Source organism: Neodiprion pinetum, chromosome 4, assembly GCF_021155775.2.
Source record: "Neodiprion pinetum isolate iyNeoPine1 chromosome 4, iyNeoPine1.2, whole genome shotgun sequence".
NCBI lineage: Eukaryota > Metazoa > Arthropoda > Insecta > Hymenoptera > Diprionidae > Neodiprion > Neodiprion pinetum.
Genome location: NC_060235.2, coordinates 41,456,066 through 41,478,863, shown reverse-complemented (window position 1 = coordinate 41,478,863; position 22,798 = coordinate 41,456,066). Strand labels below are relative to the sequence as shown.

Here is a 22,798-nt window from a genome sequence, read left to right as displayed (position 1 = left end):
CGACAAACGATTTCATCAATAAGGAGTCGGAGTATGAATTAGAAGCAATCAGAGTTGGTGCACAGACAAAGCGCACACATCAGCGGTTGAACGAGTATGCATAGCTGGTATGTGTAGTTGGCGGTAATATAATTGCGCGTCATGGTGCCGTTGTGAATTTTGATTCAGGTACCGGAAGCGTCGGCTCGTCATCTTGAATGATTAAATGGTATCGTATCGAGAAAAGTGCCAGCTCTAAGCCACGGCGAATGGTGAAGTGTAAAACGTAAGAAAACTTATAGCTATACGTACACAACGAGACAACGAGCGATTATAAAACTGAGTAGATAAGAGAAATTAGCACTTTAGAGAGAAGCCGACGAAGCGATTAAGCCGCCTTGGCGGCCCTCGCGCATCCGTCCGATCGTGAATTGGCCTCCGCATCACCGGGACGTTTAGCCCTGCATAGTCGAGGATATTTGTGAGCCGTAACACCGGAGCCGATTAGCCGAGCGCAGAAATTCCGTCTCAATACCGGAAGTCACGCGACGTGCCATCTCGGATCAGTAAATTACGATTTTAGAGGTCGTTTCGCATCCGGTCGCGTCCCGAGGAAGTCGGCAGACGTTTTGGCACGAGCCGCGATTCGGGCGTTGATAAAAGCTTCGACGAGTCAGTCAAGCAGTAGCGATAGGCACCCAAGTATTCGTTGTGTGCAACAGCGGGTGAGGAAAGTCCTAAAATTACATGCGCTTATCTCGTCCCGATCGAAAACGAACGAACGATGGCTCTGGACGCGTATGGCAGGTACGTTCATGGAAGCATCGCATGATGCATGGCGACCAACACGCCTCTGGTATTTCTATATTTATCGAGGAACGAGCATTAGAGCGACGAATTCAGATCATATCGGCAAGAGACCGAGGACAGGAGGACTTTAGACAAGACGAGATTTACCATGGGAAACACCGGATCTTTTAACCGCGATGACGTCTTCCGTCAGAAACTCGCGGTAAATTATTATCGCTAGTAGCAATCTCCGAACGGAGCGGCGTTATGGGAAATTATTAATTTCGGGAAATTGAACCCTGCAGGAGGATGTTGCAGCGAATGAAGACGAGGGAAAGAAAGTTTCGGAAAAATTTCCATCGCTTTGAAAAATATGATCACTAATTATGTACATAGCTAATATGCGGCACGTCACAGACGACGGCAATTAATTAGTCTGCATTCCTCGCATATTATATTTACAAAAGTGATGTTGTACATGTATATATATATATATATAGAGAGAGAGAGAGAGAAAGAGAAAGAGAGAGAGACCTGCGGTAAAAGAGGCACCTCTAAATTTTCCAAACGTTAATTAGAGTGGCCCTGAAAACTGGGAATCAATATGGTAGAAGTATCCAAACTTTCGTCTCGTGTGTATTAACAGTTTTTCAAAACCATTATTAAATTCCGTCACTACAGACAATTCTATGAAAGCAATCAAACGTAATAAAAACGAGAAATTTTCATTTATGCTTATCCGCTCTACACAAAAACCTTTTCGAGGTTAGATCAGCCTAATTGACCTCGAATCTTTGAGTTTGATCATTGAAATTGCGAAACGCTTGTTCAGACGGACATTGAAGGTCTGATCAATGAAAATAATTACCTCCAACTTTGTTCGAGTCCAATCCTTTAAAAAAAAAATTAACCAATTTCAATAATTGAAGAAAGTTGTTAGGACACTGTACAAGAGTTTAAAATTTTTTAATCACCTTTCATCGGGTTTTATTGCGTAGATTCGTCACGGAGTTCAGTAATTATATACCAACGTTTTAGGAGACTTTTGGAATGTTTAGCCGACGCGTTGATCAATTTTTCCATAATTACAGTGTAACCTTGTTCTGGAAACTGGTCTCAACGACGACCATATACTTGAGTCGAATTTTCACATCAACCAAAACGCTCGTAGAACGAAGAGAATTCAGTTTCTAGGCATATAAACTGCAATTAAGGACAAATGCGACTATTCTAGTCCCGAAGACAACGTGAAATGATTCCAATTTCACTCGGAACATCGTAACACCAACGGAGTTCTATCTGCGAAGCGAAACTGATCGGCTATTTACACGAGAAAACATTCACCATCTCCAAATCTCCGGGAGTGTCCGAACGGTTGTATAAAAAGTTTGCAAATTAGTTAGGTAGCACGGATATGTCGGGGTGGCATAATAAGCGTGAATGTATAAAGGGGTATATAGCTGTGAAGATAATCGAGAGAGCGGGGAATTCAAAATGAACCCGTCAAAACTGTCACAACAGCCGGACCGTGCGTATAACATATAGTCGTACATATGTATAACACAAGTCTCGAAATATACTGCGCTAAAAATATAAACGCTTCTGTCGCCGGCCGCTCTAATCAGCGGTAAGGATCGCAAGATCGTTAGGATTATACTGCTCGGCCGTTTCCTTGGCGTGCATGCCTCTCCTCGTGTACCGGGTCGCGTCTTCTTCATAGCGGTCCAGTCACCGTTTCTCCACATCCGACATGCTTCGCTGCGCAACTTGTCGTCTCGTTCCGCCTGCAACAGGATAATCCCCTGCGTAGGAGTCGGACAAAAACGAAGTTCGAACCGAATTGTCGGTCTTTCGATCGTCCGGTTCTCGCCAAACGCACTCCGGCTCACCATCTTCGATCCAAATGGCCTTAATCGATCCTGCCTTTCATCGCGTAGGATAAACGTACCACTGGCGGCCATATTCGTTGCGTAGAATCCGAGGCTATGGCTACTGATGGTACGGCTATAAGGTCCTCTGATTTACCTGAACACTGATTTTCAATTACAACTGGAAAGTGCACCGAGCACTGGGAACTTCTTTCCCAACATTCTCAATGTCGGACTTTAGTCACGAATTGCCTGATTGATGAGGTGAACATCGAGAAGGTGGTCAGAAAATACGGTGTATGATTTTTCCTACTCTCAATCAGTTCTTGAGAAGGTATCTCGAGTCAAGTTTAGGTGCTTGCAGGAGTGCATGAACCGAAGGACGGAATTGGACTTCGTGGATGTTGAATCGACGTCGAAGATGAAGGTCTCGATTCGAGGAGGAACTTTAGCCGCGAGTCCAAGTGTCTCTGTACTGCGTTTTCGACACCCGTTAGCATCGCGCGCGTCTGTTGTATTTCGGCGCGACTTGCACGAGCATAGGAATGGATGTTATCGGAGGTTCTATCTTAACGACGCCAGATCTGTCGAGCTGCTCTCCGGTCCCTCGACTTCTCAGTTCCGTCTTCTCATTCTTCTCCATCCTCGAGTGTAACCGCTATGTGTGTATAGCTACCAATCTTCGCAACTCGCACAATTATTCCTCTCGTGTCGAGAAATTCGACGAAGCTGTTGCGTTCCGTGCACGAACCTCGTCGTCCTCTTTGGACTGAAGACCTATTCGAGATCGTCGAGGCCCGAGTTATGGAATTTCATCCGCAAGCCCGCGCTCACTTTGGATACGAAGAGTGGCACGTGCGGTGGATCTAGGAGTGAAAAAAAATGGTCCAGCTGGATGGCTGCGAGGAGATTTCTTTCCTCCGCAATCCCATGTCCATCCCGAGACCAGCGGTGGGAACCGAACGTACCAGCAGCAGCCTTCGAAGTGCAGGGTCACAATCAATCGCGGGGTATTTCAAAGAGCCCAGAGACTGGTGGTGCCAGCATTGCGGGCCCTGGAGGCTAGTCGACTAGACGCTAGACGTACCTACGCGGATACTGAGCTGTGTATATATATGTACATGCGTAGAAACGTTGACGTAAAAGAGCGTGAAGGAAACGCGTACATCTACCTGCGGGACAAGATCTCAGGTAGTATATACGGCGGACTGTGTGCGTGTCCGTATATCCTGCTACTCTCGGAGATAGATAGGCTTTGAGCCCAAGACTGTAATATGTCGGCTTAATGTCAACGGCGACCAGCCTGTTCACGATTCATAGAGTCGCGCTTGACTTTCGTATTTGGTATATACCCGCATTATAAGTGTACTTATATTATATTATATTATATTATATTATATTATATTGTATCTCCTTACGGACAGGCATTACCACCACCTCCATAGGTAAGCGTACACGTTGATATACCTAGATCCAACGCTTCACAGAGCAGAGATAAAATATGTCAGCTGCTACGTTCACAATTCCAGCTACTACCACATCATCTCCTAATCCGAAGACCTTGTCTCCGATCGGCGTGAATTTTTTATCGTATATTCTCACGGCACCGTGGAATGCCCGGACTGTTGGTTGAAAATTATTCGGGTCATCGGCCAGATTCTAATGGCGAAACGGTGAAGGGTGAAGATCCCAAAGGGGTGATTTATCATTCTTCCGTGCGTCGTGCCTCCGTGTGCAGAAACTCCGCGGCGCGAAAGCGCGGGGATCAGCATTTAGCCGTACAGCGAAGGGCCGAGCAGGCCTTCTGCTTAATTAATGATTACCAGGAAATGTGTCTGGCCTGCACAGGGCTTTATTCGCCGTCCCTAACCAACCACCGACGCGATGGCGATACTCGGACGATCCTCACCCCTTATTCCTATCCTTCGTCCTTACTCGTCCTTAAACCCTCTCCAAAGCTTCTGGTTCGCACGCGCCGTTTCGAACCCTTTTTTGGTTTTTGTTTTTTGATACCACATGATGAAATTCGCATGTACGCGACTATCGAGGGCTCTAAGTAAAAAAAAGTCTATCAGGTACTCGTGTGATATTTATACTTTCATGTGACTTGAAAAACATTTTTCGTCCGATTTAGAATTAATCAGACAATCGAAAATTTGACCTACGAATCGTCGAGATCGAAGAATCTCGTCGTTTGTAGAGAAACCGATGTATTGCACATATCAGATAAAAACACCGAGAATGTTGATTAAGATAATTATGCCGCGTACCCGCAATTCTATCCATTTTCGTTAACCCATCCACCTGCGATAATTAATCCCGAAGAGAATAAAGAAGAGGAAATGAGCGACTGTTTATAGAATTGAACAAAAAAAGCAACCGTATTAAAAGTTGGGTTGAAGGGCGAAGGTGGAAGGGAAAAAATAGGTTAATAATAAAGTGAAAACGGTTGCGGTTGGAATGAGATTCGATCTTCCCCGATGGATAAGATCGTGGCTTGATATAGGTATGCACGAATATATAAATACATATATACACACGAATATATACAATATGACGTATGTACGCGCTGCAGGAAAAAGCCGACGTAAATTTTTGACGGACGATTAAATGCGCGGGTAAACGACGGGAGGCTGCGGCCCGCTTAAATGTGTACCTAAACCTAAACCTCGTCTCTCCGCACTCGAAATCTTTCCCCGGTAAACAGACCCGTTCGTTGTTCTCGACGCTGCATCGGGAGACAAACGCTCACTGACAACGTCTAAATGCGTGACGGATGTCTTGCTACCGGAGAGGAAACGCGCAGCCCAATTAGCGTCATCGAGAAATTAACCCTCTACCTCATGTCCGTTCGGCTCTACCTCCACCAAACGACCGCAACTATCTATACGCTGTAATCTGTTCTTTCAATTGGTTGTTTTGTTTTTCTTTCTTTTTTTCTCTTCTTTGTCCACCAAGTTTTTTTCTTCATCTGTTCCATTTTTGTTGATGGTTTTTTTCTCTCTTCCTTTATACCGTCACAGATGAAATCACTCGGCGATATTCTCGTTATAATTACAGTTATTTGTCATCTTTGTATATTAATAATGTTATAATCTTTTAGCTGAGATCGTTGAAAATGAACTCCGAAACGATGAAAGAAAAAATGAACTTGGAATAGTTCGTCGTTGTTTCATTTTTCTTCTTTTCTTTTTATTTCTTTTTTGTTTGCTTCTTCGGCTGCGACTCGGAACATTCGGTCAAACGGTTACATTTTTCTTTCCGCATTGTTAGTTTTGCACCCGCCCTGCGTAAACGATATACCCCTGTACATCGTTGCGTCGTTTGATTTTAAAAGGTTGTCGCAGAAGCCGGTGTGTCATTACGGAAAAGCGAACTGCGACGTTTATGAAAGGCGGCATGGGGGATCGTTTAAGGATCGTTTAGAAAGTATCGCGTTACCATTATAATGCCGCGGAGAATCGTTATTGTAAGCAACCTTTTACCCCGGGTGGGTCTTTCCGTCCGAAATTCGAATTGTCCTAGCCTAAATTGTCGCTGCAACTGCAGTCTCCTCGACGAGCTGTAGGACAGAAGCACAAGAAAGAAGGAAAAAAAAGAAGAGAGGGGGGGAAAAAAACTGTTCCAAGAGAAGCGATCAACCAGGGGAGCGGCGGCGTTGCAACAGACAGAATGCAGTCAATAGCTCGTCGTAAAATACTTCCGTTTTCCGTTCGCAAGTCGAACAAACGATCGTGAAATAGCCTCCCTTGTTTGCCGATCGTCGGCAAAAACTGAAAGCTTCATCGTTTACCGGATCCTGAACTGCGGCACGGAGGTGCAGGGACGCCTCGAGTGGCTAAAATGACGCCGCCTGCAGCGTTGCACCATCCTTGGTCCTAGAGTACCGCCGATGCCGCTAGTGGCGACGCTTCCTGTGTCACACGCCGTTGAGCACGGCTCCATCCTCGAGGAACTCTACGCCCCATCAATGTTGACACAACAGCACCTCGAGTGTGTCTCTCTCCTTGTATAGATCCTGATCCATTGTCGCCGCGGAGGGACAGTCAATTATTTTCGCAAGGCTTTCACCCCCTCGCTGTGATTCTGATAAAGGAATACTTGTCGCTTCTGCTTCACCGTGAGATCATCGAAGCAACGATTTACGAATAACCTTGGCTGTTTAAACAACGATAGCTAATTCTGTGCTGTTCCGTTTTGCTGGCATTACGGAAAACCGATGGACTCGTTTGGAAAATTGGAGCTTCGCTTTCGACTCGGTTTATCGATGGGATAAGTTTTGATAATTCATGGGTTTAATATTGTTAAAAGTCATGTTTTACTCACGTTGTGAAGTTTGTAGTACAGTCCGCACGCGTTGCAAACTGGCTCACCAGCCTGGTTCCTCCGCCATAATGTCGTCGTGGCCGTTTTACAGTTGGCGCAACTCGTGCCCGCCCTACGTGCAGCACTCTGCAGGGACAGTTTTGGAAAAGAAAGAAAAAGATATCACACCTGTATACGTAAAACGGTCGCTTAATGTACATTACACGTATAGACACAAAGCGGTGATAAACTAATTGTAAGTCGAGTTATGCTACCTAAGTTATGCTACCATGTGATCCCTCATAGAAAGAAAATGTTATTCTCCGACATGAGTTAAATTAGAGGATTCTCTCTCAAAAAAAAAACGAAAAAACTCAAAGACTAGAAGAACTTGAGAGAAAAAGGGCGCACCAACCAAAATAAGTTTAAAGAAAGGTATAAAAGGAAGCCGACGAATATGTACGAGAGAAACGGAGAAGGTATCGGGAGGGGCGAGAAAGATGCGATTCACTGTGGTTCAAGAAACGCATTTCGAGGGCGAAGAACGGGGCGAATGTTATATAAAAATCCGTCAAAAGCTTCAAGGATCAAAAAGCCAAGCTGACAGTTTCACTCGAAGAGTAAAGCGCCTGGCTCCGGGCCCATTTAATCCTTCGGTCCGGGGTCCTGCGGGGCCGATCGCAGCCCCGAGTCCTCCTCCGGGACCGGGAATGGTCCTCGCACCTGTGCCTTCGTCACGAAGTGCCAAACACTTAACTAAAAAGGTCTATTATCCCTCAGGGGCAACTATAGCGAGTCGGATCTGTGTGGATGAACGTTGAACGAGGAGTTTGAGGAGAGTGTGCGTGTGCCGTCGTTCGCTTTACCCGCTCCTTATGGGCCACTTAACCCCTAAGATGACACGGTATTTATTCGCCGTGCCCTGAAACAGCTCGGCAACACAAAACTTTGCCCGCTATTGTCGAACGGCGGCCCCGCATACGAGTGAGTCCATTGTAGAGACGCTTTGTAGCCAGTTGTAACACCGACCATGGAATATACATGTATACATAGTATAACTATAATGGTAAAGTTATTGAAATTTTCTTTTGTAAGGCGAACGCCACGTTCCGATGCTTTTCTACGCGACGAAATTAATCTCTTTGTTCAACCAGCGTACATTCGTTCCCAACAAACTCTGCAGTCGGCGCGGATATTCCTTTTACAATCCGCGGGATTTTTTCCTCTCTGCAAAAATTTTCACGCTTCTATGAAAAATCCTACGCGTTCGTTACCTCGGATTTAAACCTGGTACTGTCCTTCGATAGAACGGAGAAGACGAAGGGTGTCATTAGACGAGCGATTGTGTGAAAGTTGGCCCGTGTCGAAGGGTGGCGTTGTCGGCGCCACACTGCGCCGTTTCGAACGTCGGTGTGTAATCATGTCTTATCACGAGGATCTTATCGTTCCTCGGCGTTCACCGTCCACTGTATTAGTGTATCCGTGCTTCTCGTGTATTCAGACACTGTACAGAACTCTCGAAGGGTGAACGCGGCACCCCGGAGGCTCTAGGACTTGGGCACCAACGAACAACGGACCAACCCCTAAACATACCGCGAATCAATACAGTAGCCAGCCACCTCATCAATATACCACGCGGGGGGGAATGGATGGGAAAAAAGGGGAGGCGAGCCTATCTGCTCTAGATCTCTGATGCCCCGAAGGTAGGTAGGAAGGTATACATATATGTACGTTACCCTCCCCTCTGCCGTCGTCTCATCATCATCATCATCATCATCATCATCATCATCGTTATAATCGCCATCTTCATGTTTTTTTATGTTCTACCGTTCCTGTTGCCGGCAGACGCTTGAAGTTATTTGCAAAACGACTGCGTCTCAATGATCTTGATTTGCCGGACATCTGGGACTGCGATGATTGGTGACAGCGCGGTGGGATCTTGTACTAATAATTATAACAGACCAGTGCAATGTAACTACAAGCGTTTTAGAGTAACGGTTCATGAGACGAGCCTGAAGGGATCAACAAGGCGCGAGAGACAGAGAGAGAGAAAGAGAGAGAGAGAGAGCTGGATGTTGAAGATTTGTAGAATAAAAAAAGTCTTGGATAATGATAATAGTAAATGAAGAAATCGAGCACGAGGCAGGACGGAGAAAAAGGGAAGGAGGAGAAAACCAACTCGCCAACAATATGTTACCCGTCAGAAATTTTTCTACGCAAGCGAGTGACCAACGAGGGCATTGTGTACGCATAGCTGGGCGATTAAAGCCTGTCTCTCTCTCTCTCTCTTTCTCTCTCTCTTTCCCTCTTCATCTCCGACACAAATTGGTAGGCGAAGAAATTTCTGTCCGGCGATAGGATCCGAAGAGAGGATGAACGACCTGTGATATGTAATTGGCGCTTGGCTGATTCGCGGTGGTTCAAAGTTCCAGAAGACGAAGAACCGGCTACCGTTTAAGACGCAAACCTTCGTCCCATTTATTGACGGATAGAGAGCGATCAAAGGCCGTTTTAATTACAACCATAACGGTCAATTGTTTTACGACAGAAAGTTTCCGAACCGGTTGACTTGACCACTGCCACCATGCCTACCACGCACGGTAGAAACCCACCTTATACCTCCAACTCCGGACACTGACGGATATGACATACCTCAAAAGTCAGTGTATATTCGTATACCGAGTGCGTTCCTGCCACGCCTGACCCTTGGCGCGATGCCGACGAGCAAAAGAAGAAGAAGAAGAAGAAGAAGAAGAAGAAGAAGAAGAAGAAGTAGTACAAGACGAACAAGAAGAAGAACGCCGATGCCGCCACCGCAACCGCCATCACCTTTTTAATTCCTCATATACTCTTGCTCCTTTTCTTCCTCTTCTCTATTCCTTTTTTACCAAACTCTTTCTTCTTGCTATGGTGTTCGTTTAATCATGGTCGTTGCGCTACTCCAACAACAATTACACATCAACACTGAAAGTAAACCTAACTTATTTATCACTATTGTACCGATTTTTCTTACGATCTTCATCTGGTCACGTGGGAGGGGAGAGAGAGGAAAAGGGTAAGATAAGGAGAGCATCGAGAGCTACCGATGGATATCGAGGTATCCTGTAGCCCACGTGTGTTGTACAAGGTACGTATAACCAATACCTTGGGTATATCGGTAGGTATGCGGACGTGCGTCGAGGCTGGACTATTAACCATTATTAATTAGTCCGATGTGGTGATTAATAGCCAAAGTTCCGGCATGTACGTGCGAGTTTTCCGACTTCGTGTTGGTGACCACCTACATGGCTTTCGCTACCGAACTGTAGCAAAGCGAAATACGGAGTGGAAGGTAAGAAAAAATGAAGAAAAAAACGGTAAATAATCAACACTACGAAATAAAAAAATGATAAAGGAGAGCCTGAAACAAAATAAAATACATCCTGACGATAGTAACTAGAACCATGTCTATGTACCCTGCTACAAGTGTATATATACGTACACATACATGTATCTTTGATACTACAAAATAATAGATACCGAGAGATGCTTCAGCTCCAGCGTTCGCTCTTCTCGACTCGGCATTGGTAAGTCATTAATTAGGTTTAATTAACGGTGAAAAATTATCAATGAACTATGAAGCTCGCAATGTGTTGGTATGTAATAATCACTGTCGCGTACCCATGTACTTGTATAAATAAACACAGTACCTGCTGATTGGAACTAGTTTTTATAGTTTTTATCCAACTTCGATTTCATCCTGGTCAAATTCATTCGCCGCGATCTTCCCACATGTTTGAAATTTTCTCACAACAGCATCCCACGCCTCAGCTGTATATTACCTATCCAAGTATCTACACCATCGGGAATTTAACTGCTTCATCGATTTTTCGGGTTGTAATTCTCTCTCGAATTTCTCTATCGAATTTATTCCCATTTTCGTTGTGCCAGATGAGAGCCGTTGGACCAAGCGACACCAAATACCGGTAGATAAATTTTATCGTTTATTTTTTTATTTTCATTTGTTTGACTACTATTATCAGTTTGTTTCAATGCTGCTTTTTGTTTTTGTTTACTCGTGTGCTTCTTTTTAACGCTGAACAATCGGCGAACGAGGCTGATTCGAAGTTATGCGGCTGATGATGACGATTGTTAATTACCAGCAATGACTATGGACAAAGGGAATTAAATCGATCCGATTGTGCAACTTGCCGGTAACCAATGAGGCAACTAAAATAAAGATTGGTGGCACGTAAGTACGTGTATAACATTACTCTGCCTGTGTGTGTACGGCATATTCGTAGATACGAAGATATGTGGTGTACAATACGCGGAGCCGCACGTTATTCTGAGCATGCATATACAGGTATAAGGTACGTGACGGTGTACAGGTGGTTGTATTATTGGTACCCGCGATAACTTGCGGATACAGATCGTTAAATCGCACTTTGTGTATCAGAGGGTCCGTATCTTATCGTACAAATAGGATCTAACGCTTACATACGCCCAGCACCGGTTTCTCATACCGTTCGAAAGGTGCACCGGATATTTTCAAACCTTGGCAATAATTATTCTGTAGTAACAGTTATTCCCGAACGAGTAAAAAATTAGTCAATCGAGTATTTCTCCCAGTCTTCGAAACTTGGCGATTTCGGAAAGGGTACCGGATCACCTGCAATAATTGTTCGCCATGAACACACGAGAGAAAGAGCGCAAACACAATGCATACCTAACCCAACCTCTTGGAAACTCCTCACGGTGACGCTGAGGAGGTGGATTAAATTCACCGTAGAGTCGGGAGTACATTGTTCGTGAATCGAGATACAAATTGGTCGAAGGAGATCGCGGCATCAGGAGGAGTATAAGGTATACCGGTGCAACGGAGAGTGAAGAGGGATGCGGAAGATAAAGAAAGAGAGAGAGAGAGAGAAAGAGAGTCGATTGTTGGGTATAATTTGAAAGCGAACCGGCGACTAAACGCTCCTGTTGTACACACCGACGTGCCGATAAGCCGACGCCGTTGCTGGAGCTGGATGAACGAACGCTAACGACATGTACACCGTCTCATGAATTTCGTTTATTCCCTCAGGACACGCGGATGGTCGAATCGTGCGGAACACTTGGCCGAGACTAGAACCAACCAACGCCATCATCGTGGTTCTGGTACCTACTGCTTCCAGGCTCCGAACGGCGTGGTGTGCAACTGTGACAAGTCGTGGTACCACATTCCTAACACTAACGCTCGACTTCGCCGCTCGGTGCGCCTGTCGTTGTTCGCTTTGTACAGTGCCAGTGTGTTTGCTTGGAGTCCCGCCGAGTCCATCCGGACCCCAGAAGTCGAGTCGGGGCGAATATCCTGCACCTAGAATAAGTTTGCGCAATACCTCGGCGTCCATGGGGTTTGGCCAAGTCATCAAAGTGTTCGACGGTACTTTGTCCTAGACCGTTCGAAGTCGTAGTCTCTTTTTCCTGACTTGCCGATGGAGTTGATATTGCACCCATACGAGTAAGGTTCGATAGCGTCAATGACATCATCAGGGAGACTTTTATACAGCTCACGGTCCGAAAGTGTGGTAATTGAGGTAAAGATTTAACGTACAATCATTTGTAGAAGGTGACTGTCGTTTGGCAGGGAGGAGTACAATAAAGGCGAGATACTGTAGAGCAAGAGGTTGTAGTGGCCATTACCACGCTAGGAGAGCAGAGTGATCCAGCAGCCAATCTATATGATAAACAGTCTAGTTATCTATAGACCAACTGCTGTATAATATATGCTATACATGGTGTAGGTACGCGTTTACTAAGTTGGCTAGATTGAGTTAGGTCAGGCCGGTTTGATTCACATGGACTCGGCTAAGCTCAGCTTGGCCGAAACGAGCGTCAGCCAGACCGCGTCACGTGATACCCGTATAGCCCTACCCATCTTCGAAAAACGTCAAGAATAAAAGAATTCGACGAAAATTGTGACGACGAACGTTACAAGAACACGAAAAGATGACTTCAAATTTTTTTTTTTTTTTCTTTGTTATCAAGAGGTGATTCGATGATAATTGCCTACAAATCCGACACCTCGTTTGTTCCGTCTCATCCGATCGGTGATCGTTGTTAGCGTGACATCAGCACGCGAGACTCGCTCTACAAATGGTAAGGTAAATTTTGATCATTGGGATGCGTATACGTATATGTAAAAACGAAACTCGGATTCAATTCACAGATATACGTATGTGGTTCTATACACAGAACGCATACGCGTATGTATATATGTATACGGAGAATCGAGGGAATTGAAATTCTGTAAAGAGAAACCAATTTAGGATCTCCGGCGACACAATACGTTTAGTTTTATTAGCTCGAAATCGTGCCTTGGATCTTGATTTCGATAAACCGGCGATGCAGCAGGGAGACCCGTAGCAAAACTCCGTAGGACTCGAGTTGTACGCTCGATATCCATATATATTCATGCATGGTGGGTGCACCACATGGTGTGTTTCTGTGTGTTACAGATTCACATACACACACACGTACACACGCGCCTGGTGTACAGGTTGCGCGGTAAAGGAGGACGGAAGTTTCTTCTTGTTTCTCTCGCCTGCCTGCCCGCCAGTGCATACATATCGAAAGCCGCATCGTTGTCTCTCTTTTGCCCACCCCCCCTCCCATTCTCGATTCACTCTTCTTTCCCTAACGCTCGTATTATTTTTATTTTATTTTTTTATTTTTTCCCTTTCGTGAATTTATTTAAATTGCGAGCAATGTTCCCTCGTGTTCAGCAGCTTCTTTGCCGTACGAAAAATCGCACAACTGAGGAAAGAGAAGGATATATACAGAGAAAGAGAGAGAGAGAGATACGCTGGCACAGTTTACGCGATATATATATATATATATATATTATATATATAGCAGGACCTCGGTAAACTTTCATCCTTTGCGCTCCCTCCTCCCTCTTCTTCATCCTTTCTTCTTCTTCTTCTTCTTATTCCCTGTTGGACCACTTGGCCCGCGTCGCGTGGGACTTGAGGTCCACCAACTCCCGTGGTGGAGTTGGAGGCCTTCGCAGGAGAAGATCGGTGTTCGCTGGACCAGGTATTTCATTTTAATCCTTTTTTTTCTTTCACTCTTATTATTCTTCTTCTTCTTACATAAGCAAGGTTTTTTTCATCTTCGCCTCATTTTTTTTTTTTTTTTTCTATTCTTTTCTTTCCTTCTTTCTTTTTATCCAACGCTGCACCGCTGCAGTGTCTCTTTTTTCTTTTTCAAATAACGCCTCTATTTCATCTCTCTTCTACCACGAAGAGAACTCGAACTTGCCACCAAAACGGTGGGCAAAAAAATGGAGAAGAAGGAAGACGAAGAAGAGTATTACAGACATCTAGAAACACTGGTAATTAATTTATTATCGTACCGAACTGCATTCGGTATATATATTTCTGAATTTCTATCCTCGTATCATGCATTTACTGTAATCCCTGATGATCGTCGACGCATGGAAATAATGTACCCTCAGCTTAATTAATGTGATGATGATAAGAGTACTCTGTGCGAATAAGTAAATTAAATTAATTAAAAATAATGAGTGCATATAATTTCACTAGCGTGCAAAAAATAACATCATGCCTACGTATAAGTACACGAATTCATTCTCTATTTCTCTTGATACGCGCGTCAGCTCTATTAAAATAACTTTCTTCGGTCATTTCACTCGCAATCTTTCGCTTTCCTCGTCTCAATTATTTTCATTTTTATCTTTTTTACTTCCCATTTCACACCTGCTCCCCTGCTAACGAGCTGTGAAAAGTAGCAAAACAGTTTATACATTCATCATGCTTCACACTGTACATTACACAGCAATGGCGGTGCAATGCAACCCGTCCCACTATGCACATCATATCGTAAATACGTTGGCCTCTTCTTCTTCTTCTTCTTCTGGTTGGAAATACGCAGCGCGCGCAGCATCGCCATCACAGGGCGTTTACGCGTAATACAGATTTAACACGCACGCATGTCGCAAGGTTTGCGTAGAACACTAGTAACTTGTAGTTACTGTACCATCACACGATACGTATTATTGTTAAAACTACGCTCGGTTTAACACCGCCAAGCGAATTTACGAATTTTCCTTCTCTATTCATATTTCCTTTTTTCACGCTCTTTCGGTACGCCTGGGTTTAAAGGATCATGATTCCGTTCTTGATGGAGAAGGGATACCTGTTTATCCCAAAGTAAATAAGCACACATTACACACCGCTAGGCGAATAAAAGGCCTGCAGACGTGTAATTTAACGTCCATCCGCCCAGATATTACACAACAAGAACTCCCGGCATTAAATTCTGCAGATCAAACTCGTCCATCGCGTTTGAACAAGGAAGTAGCGCCGTTGCTGCTGTCCCTCGAGTTGGGGAACCGTTCGATTTTATGGTCCATGAAACGATTTCGTTCGGATAGATATACGGTCGAGGAGGTGGTTATGTACTCTGATCTAGGTGTATAAGGTACACAACCGTGGAACTGGGTGGAATACCATTACATACATATCACCGGGCAAATATCTACATCGGTGCATTCGCGGATGACGACGGTCATTATGACGTCGAATCGTGGCTTTGCAAAAGCGGAACGCAATGGTTCTGCCGATGCCGTTCGCGAAGAAATATAAATAGGTATAGATCGGGCTCATATTGCTTAAACAAGTCAGAAAACTTGACGTGTAATCGGCGCCGCCATCGTAAAGGATCTTCTACTTGCCGGTGTTAAACGTTCGATGTACCGTTGAAATTCCCATCGAGTTATCAAGCTGTATCAAGCACCGAGTCGTCACCGTCCGGAATCCGGTTGTTCATCTTCATCATCGTTTTCTTCTTCTCTTTTTTGACTTTGGAAATCATTCTTAGTGTCGCTAAATTCAGTAAAATAGATTTTTCATAGATGTTTCGCGAAATAGAGGAATGGTTGATTTACTTGTCGTTAAACGGTTAAGCTTGATCCCGAACAGTGAATACCGTACGATAAAAGATATGACACGAGGTGTGCCGGTGATAGACTAAGCGACCGAGAGGCAAGGTTCACCGTCGAGATTACATTAGATATACATTATACGATTACGTAAATATAGATCGTAACCCCCGAGGCGATGCAGGGCTTGTATAATTCAGATGGTCAGGTAGCGAGCGGGGGCCATGAAGAGCTCTGCATGGTGGAGAATCGACCAACCGATCGACCGCCCGTACATATCCACCTCTCCATGACGATCTTTGTGTGAGTTCCACACGCGTGTGTAAAAGTTTCGGACGTGTTCCGAAGCTATATTTATGACTTTGGCTAACTTGGGTGTACCTACGGGGGCCACTGTGTGCTCAACACAGTCCCGATACCGTAGCTGGTACATGTACACATATAGTATTTTAAATATCATCTTCGGTAGGGCCTTTTGATCAGCCGACTGTTATCTGACTACCCAACGTCAAGAATTAACCCACGCATCTGGTGAGGAACCCTGAAAATTGGTGTAATAAGAACAAGTGGCACGTACTAGCATCGAGAATTGTTTCCATTTTCGCGTGTCACTTCAAGTCCCTTGACCTCGGTTGAAGATATAAACTTCGGAATTGAAGATTAGCAATCCGTGACTGTAGGCCAAATTTGAGACATCGAGGATGGGCGGAGGTAGAAGCCACGATACGAAGTATAATAACTCATATCGTGACAGTGGTTTAAGATTTACTATTTTCGCAAATACTGCACGAGGTATAACGCAACAACCGAGAAGAGCTGATTTTCCACAATACGACGTGCGGTTGGATATGCACCGGTGAGTATGTATCTATAATTCACTTGGTTGGGTACACAGGGACTAGGATCTCGTATCGCCTAGCCAACGCGTGCATATAAATCTATTGGTGAGATCTTTCAATAGCCGGGTAGCGAGGCAGAGCGTAGGGGGGCCTTCCTATATCCAAGGCAAGAAAGAGCGCCGGCACAGCGTTGCGATAATCCCGATGCTGCACATTGCGCTGAGCGAGCCAACACAGCCATGCGAATTGGCATAGCGGGGTCTTCGAGGCCCACGGTAAGTTGCTTGCGGGTGCGGAGGAGGCAGCTTTCTGAGTCAACTCTCGGAGGTATCGTATTTGAATAAAAGCCGTTTTCGTACGGAATGAGATTAGAATATTGAGATTAGGCCTTCCACTCTCTGGCAACGGTCCGCGTCGCGCCGCGTGTGGAGCGATTATAAAGTGAAATGACCATGGATCACTGTCCTCGAGAGGAGAGCAAAGGAGAGGAGAGGAGAGGAGAGGCTACCGTTCGATTTCCCAGAGTCGATGGATGTATCGGATCGCGCGTCTACCTATACGCCCTATACCCATCAACGTTTCGGGGACAAGCAGATTAATTTAACACTCAAAACCGTACTCCACGTGGAGCTACGGAAAGATAAGTTCTGGAAAGAGAAAACACTTTCCAGAAGTGGAAGCGGCCTGCTGCCATGATGTTCAGTTTCGGTTTCAGTTTCAGTTTTCAGAAATTGACGGCAGAACGCGACATGGAATGCAAAAGGATATGGATTTTCTCGCACCAGCGGCTAGCAGCCAGTAACTCAAGGCAGTCTGGCACTTCGACATGGTATACAGTTTATTCCTAACAAATGAGTTGTTGATACTAAGACGTTACGTGGCCGGCAATAAACGTGCGGCTGCAACCACGAGAGCGAGAAAGAAAAAGAGAGCGATAACCGTCGAGGAGTGATTTAGTGAACATTGAGCAGTAATAAAGATGGTAATGATCGTATATAAAATCGCTGGATTATTGAAAAGCGTTAAATAACAAGCCCCGCGATGCGTTGGCTCTCCATCATGGGCATATAATTGCAATGTGTACCCATTATTCTACAAAGACCGCAATCACCGTGCGGATTAGATAATGGCCACCGGTATACCAGTTGCGACGGTGTGCCTGGACTCTGGGTGTAATAAGCCGACTGTCATTCGAACACTGCATACACGTTCTCATTACCATATAGTTACCTCACTGATGATTTTCCCTGTACGCGTATAGCCGCGAGCACGGCAGCGTCATCACAGTTAAATCAACGCGCATTGCCGCATAGGCATGCAAATCGACAACCCTAAACCTGTGTAACGACATAATAACCAGCTCTTACATTATCATTTGCAGAAATACCAACGATTCGACAGAATGATCGTTCAAGTGTTGGACAACCGCTAATTACGATATTCAGGATTCCGCAATTAACCGTACCATGACTTCTAAGAAATTTAAATGACACGAAAGATTGAAAGAATCAGACTCGCTAAAGCGACAAGTTCTGACCATCGCTTTGATAACCGGAAGAAACCTCAACCAAAGGGACCCAGTAGCATTTCCCGCATCAGTTCCTACATCGCTACAAATCGAAGATCAGATCCAACGTCTGGTATCAGTTTGGCGCGTGGGCTGGATGACGAAAATTAACGAAACGTAATCGCGTCCCGTTTCGTTGTCGGTATTCACCTTGCGGTGTACGGTGAACACGCAGCCCATGATATATACTTACACTGAAAAAACACACACAGCTACTTTCACCTTGGCCAGGCCTATTTAAGTCGACCAAGTTTTACTTTTCAATTCTCTCCTGCCGGCTCGTTTCTGCACGCCCGTCGCACAACTAAATCGTATCACACGTGAGCGAGCTCTCCTACGTCCCTGTGTTTGTGTACGCCTGAACAACCACTCGTCTCTCTCTCTTTTCTCTACTCTCTTTCTCTCTTTCGCCAAGCTATCATCTCGCCGATAGGAACCTGAACCTAAACAACGAATACCTTCGTGTCTCGCTATCGGGCGCCTGTAATACCTGTGTAGGAACGCCGGCAAGGCACGACTAGCTCACTCCAGCAACCAGGGACGCGACCGGAGCCTGCTCCGTCTGTTTGCTCCAGTGAACTTTTCGTCACGGCCACACCCAGCCTCCGTCCGCGAGGCTGGACCACTCGCACGCACCCACACCCGGCAGAGAGAGAGAGATAGAAGGGGGGATAAAAAGAGAAAGAAAGGAAGGCTGATATTCCACTATCCACGCAACGGGTGTTCCGAACATATTACGCTCCATTTCGGTTTCGGCTCGCCAATGACACTGATAACGCACTTCACCGAACGAGGCCAACTTCACCCCGCGGCCGCCGGGACAACCTCGAAGAATCCTTCCAAGGAAAAACTGATGTGACGGTGACGAATGGTTGCATCACTATGTAATCTTCTTGCACCAATTGCAAAAAGCTTAGAGTTCCAAATTACCAATCGCCAGTAGTAAGTCGATTGTCTATTTTACTCACAATGGTACAGCACAATTAATTACTGTGTTCAGAAGTGTTGTGTATGATCTAGTGATTCGAGATGATTATTATATCAAACTGTGACGGTACTTCCGAATCATTTTGAAACGACATTCTGCATCATGGAGTCTTGGAGATCTTGGAGGCATGGTTTAATCGGAACTCGTTACTCATGAGACTATTGATTATAGGTAAGTTGACCGTTTAGTGGTCAACAAGGCAGTTTACACACAGCCTCACAATCTACGGCAATACGTATAGGGAGTTCACAAGTTCCTGATCCCAATCGCGTTTTAATTATAATGTACGCAACGCTCTAGATTTGTTACCGCGGTAAATCAACACAGTTTTTTATTCATTTTTCCTGCTACACTGGCCACTTCTATCATTAACGTTATTTCGGTAAAATACAGATCGTTCGTACGAATGTAGCGTGACAAATCGGTTTCCAATCATTCAAATGAATCCATGAACCGCATTCCAAACCTGGTATCTCAGGGCTACCGTGTGTTTCGACATTTCATTATACAGCTACTACTCGGACAGTCGGACACTCGGATACGATACGACATACACGTTATTAAGTTAAACAAATTCTCGCCGTCGTTGTAAACCGTACCGTTTCGAAACCAAACTGACCATGAATCGATATACGGTAAAAATTTCTATTCTCATTTCGTTGAAATTTGCTCGGTCAATTGGAGTAGTGGGACAGCGTCCTTTCTACGAAATGACCAGTTACATGCAATTCCATCGTCGAGTCGATTAACCATTCAATGACCACATTCGGTCGTCCCAAATTCACTGTCCAGCCACTAATTGGCTGAAAAAGTTCCATCCAAAGCATCGCAAAATTTTCGAAAACGAGTACAGGCGTGAACTTAGAAACGAGATAACTCTGCTTACAATTGGTTGCCTTATATTAATTGAGACACTCTCGTTCAGAAGTGTCTACAAGGCTATACGGAGCAACAAAACCGTGTATCAAGTCATAAGTCTGCAGCATGCACGCGCAGGCATAACCAACACTCGGAATGGCGCATTTATTTTCCAACCAGCCGATAACCCGTAACCAGCTGATGCGAATATGCGACCGCAACACGAACGCTGAGCGAGCACCTGAATAATTTTACGGTGTATACACTGCACCGTGCTACGGTGTCCAACGTATCCTTCAGGCCGGTGTAGGATACGTGGGAGTCTTGTGCAACTTTTCTATCTATCCATTGGACTTGCAAGTGTGGAGGTGCATTCACACGCTGCAACGCTCCACGTCCGCGTGTCTTTCGATGCCTGTAAGTGTGTGTGTGTGTGTTTCACGATCGCAGGCACAAGAGACCGAGACAATACCGGTACGCGGGGATACCTATCGATGGATATCCTGTTCGGCTTATTAGGGCAAGGTGGCCAGCCTTGCCACTTTGATGCTGCCGAGCGGTATCAATGATACCTACCTGCAGCAACGTTGGTTCGTACTTGGATGATTATGGTTACCGTCGCTGTTATTATTCTTGTTATCGTTCTCATTGTCCCAGCCGGCGCTATTGTTGCGATCATACTTATGTTTTGGCCAAGATTTTCAATCGCCTGGCCAGAACAGGGACCGTACGATTCTTGTGCACAGCTGATCTGGTTCGAGATAATGTACAATACACACGCCGTATCTGATACCCGTTATTAGTCACCCGAATTGTGATTCTCCTCCGACTAATCGCTACTATTCTGGTCAATTACTCTTGCACCTCTGCTATCGAGATTTAAAAACAAGTTTTCGAATCGGTTATAACGCACGAAGAATTTTGCCCAACCTACGCGAAATCTAGGACGCGACAAAATGTATAATATTGAGCACAATAACTGTCTTTATCTGTATCGATATACTAGTTTTATATCCGAGTCTAGTCGGTATTCTTTTGAATCGCCAGCAAACGGAACCAGTTTCGAAATTCTGAATCATTCGCGAAAGTTGTCGGGAATTTTTATCTTGTTTTCATGTTGTCGATTTTTTTATTTATTTCCTTTTCGATCTTTCTCTCTCTTTCTCTCTCCAATTATATATGATTGAAACAGTTATACCGATCAAATATACTGACACTTGCGAAATTTATCCTCGTATCCGTATAATAACCCCGCACTTTCTTTATATCAAAGTAATTTCCCCTTCTCTGATTCTCGTCGTGTGTATGAATAATAATTTTGTGAAAACAACAGTGCGATGGAGAAGCTTCTTTCTCTGTCGCTTTCTGTTGTTTCTGAACAACTTCTTCTTAAACCTCTCGATTGAAGCCAATTGATCTTCGAAACCCAATCCAACCCAATCTTTCCTCAATTCGTTTAACAAATTGTGTATACATCAATGATCGGTCGAATTGCCCGAGCAAGTATAAATCAGGTAACCAGACGGGCGTATTATTGCATCATTTGATGCAGATATCACCTGCATACCCAGATATAAATAAATGAACGTACGTACAAGCTTCAAGTTGGAACGCAAGACATGCGCTGATCGGGTATCCGTTACGGGCAACAGACCACACGATACGGCATATTATCAATTATTTATAGGGTCATTATGTTGTCTCTATTGTTGTAGATTTTCTAGACCAACTCCGCAAACCACAGGATAATAATGTAACTGGCTTCAACTTTCAATCAGTTGTTCGTATCCCCGTCATTTCTGCAGTCACGGTTTTCCATCTCGTTCGCCAATTTATGTACGTACAGTAAGTCACGTGCAATCTTTTGTGCAGCTTATGCACACTTTTCCGTTTAAGCGTAATTAATGTTACACTTGTCGGTAAAGTCTCGGCTGTGAGAATGAATTGAACGAATTTGCGATATGGTTAAATCGTACAACGGCCCGTCATTCCGGCGCACCGCCATCAATCTTGCGCGTCCTGCGATTTACATACCCATGCGAACACCTACGGTCTGTGTACACGTGTGTGGGTGAACAATAAATCGTTTCTTGTGCGAGCATTGCAGCAAGGCGTGCGGCGAAGATATTTGTTCAATTTGATTTAACGGTGCAATTCCGTTTTACTGGTAATCGGGCTCTGGCTGCAGCGGCAGAAGCGTGAATAGGCGAAACCACGACCACCGTAAGACTATATGCGTGTTGCACTATTTCCTCAACAAAGCCATATTCCCGCGGACGGGGATCCGTGGCGATAAATAAATCCACGGCAGCCATTACTTGTCACTCACCCTCCACGGCCCTGAGATATAGGCTATACTACACCCAGAACCGCGCCCTCGGAATCAGAACGGCGCGAAAACGTCCACCTGAACCAGTACCAGGATTGCAACTCGATTTGGAATCAAATCGCGATGTATAAATCAGCCGGAGTAATCGAAAATGACCAATTGTATGTACAGGTCTACCAAACCCAACCTTGAGGTGATCAACAATTTCGGTTCGTCATGTATGCCGAATTGGATAACCGAATGCAAAAGTGTTCGTGCGTTCACTGAACCTTTGAACAGATCCATGACGTTTTTCGTCTTCAGTATTTGAGTCTTGTGCTTTGAAGGCCTGTTAAGAAGTGCTGTTC

General features: G+C 44.9%; 1 protein-coding gene across 6 annotated transcripts in view; it reads right to left on the bottom strand.

The window, feature by feature from the left end:
- Positions 1–22,798, bottom strand: part of LOC124216394 (GATA-binding factor C) — a 116,358-nt gene that overhangs the window by 6,249 nt on the left and 87,311 nt on the right. For 5 of the 6 annotated variants that reach the window (XM_069135523.1, XM_069135520.1, XM_069135525.1 and 2 more), the window contains exon 5: positions 6,963–7,100. In XM_069135523.1, coding sequence (XP_068991624.1) covers positions 6,963–7,100 — 138 coding nt within the window. The remainder of the gene's footprint in view (positions 1–6,962; positions 7,101–22,798) is intronic. The other variant, XM_069135524.1, reaches the window with a different exon arrangement.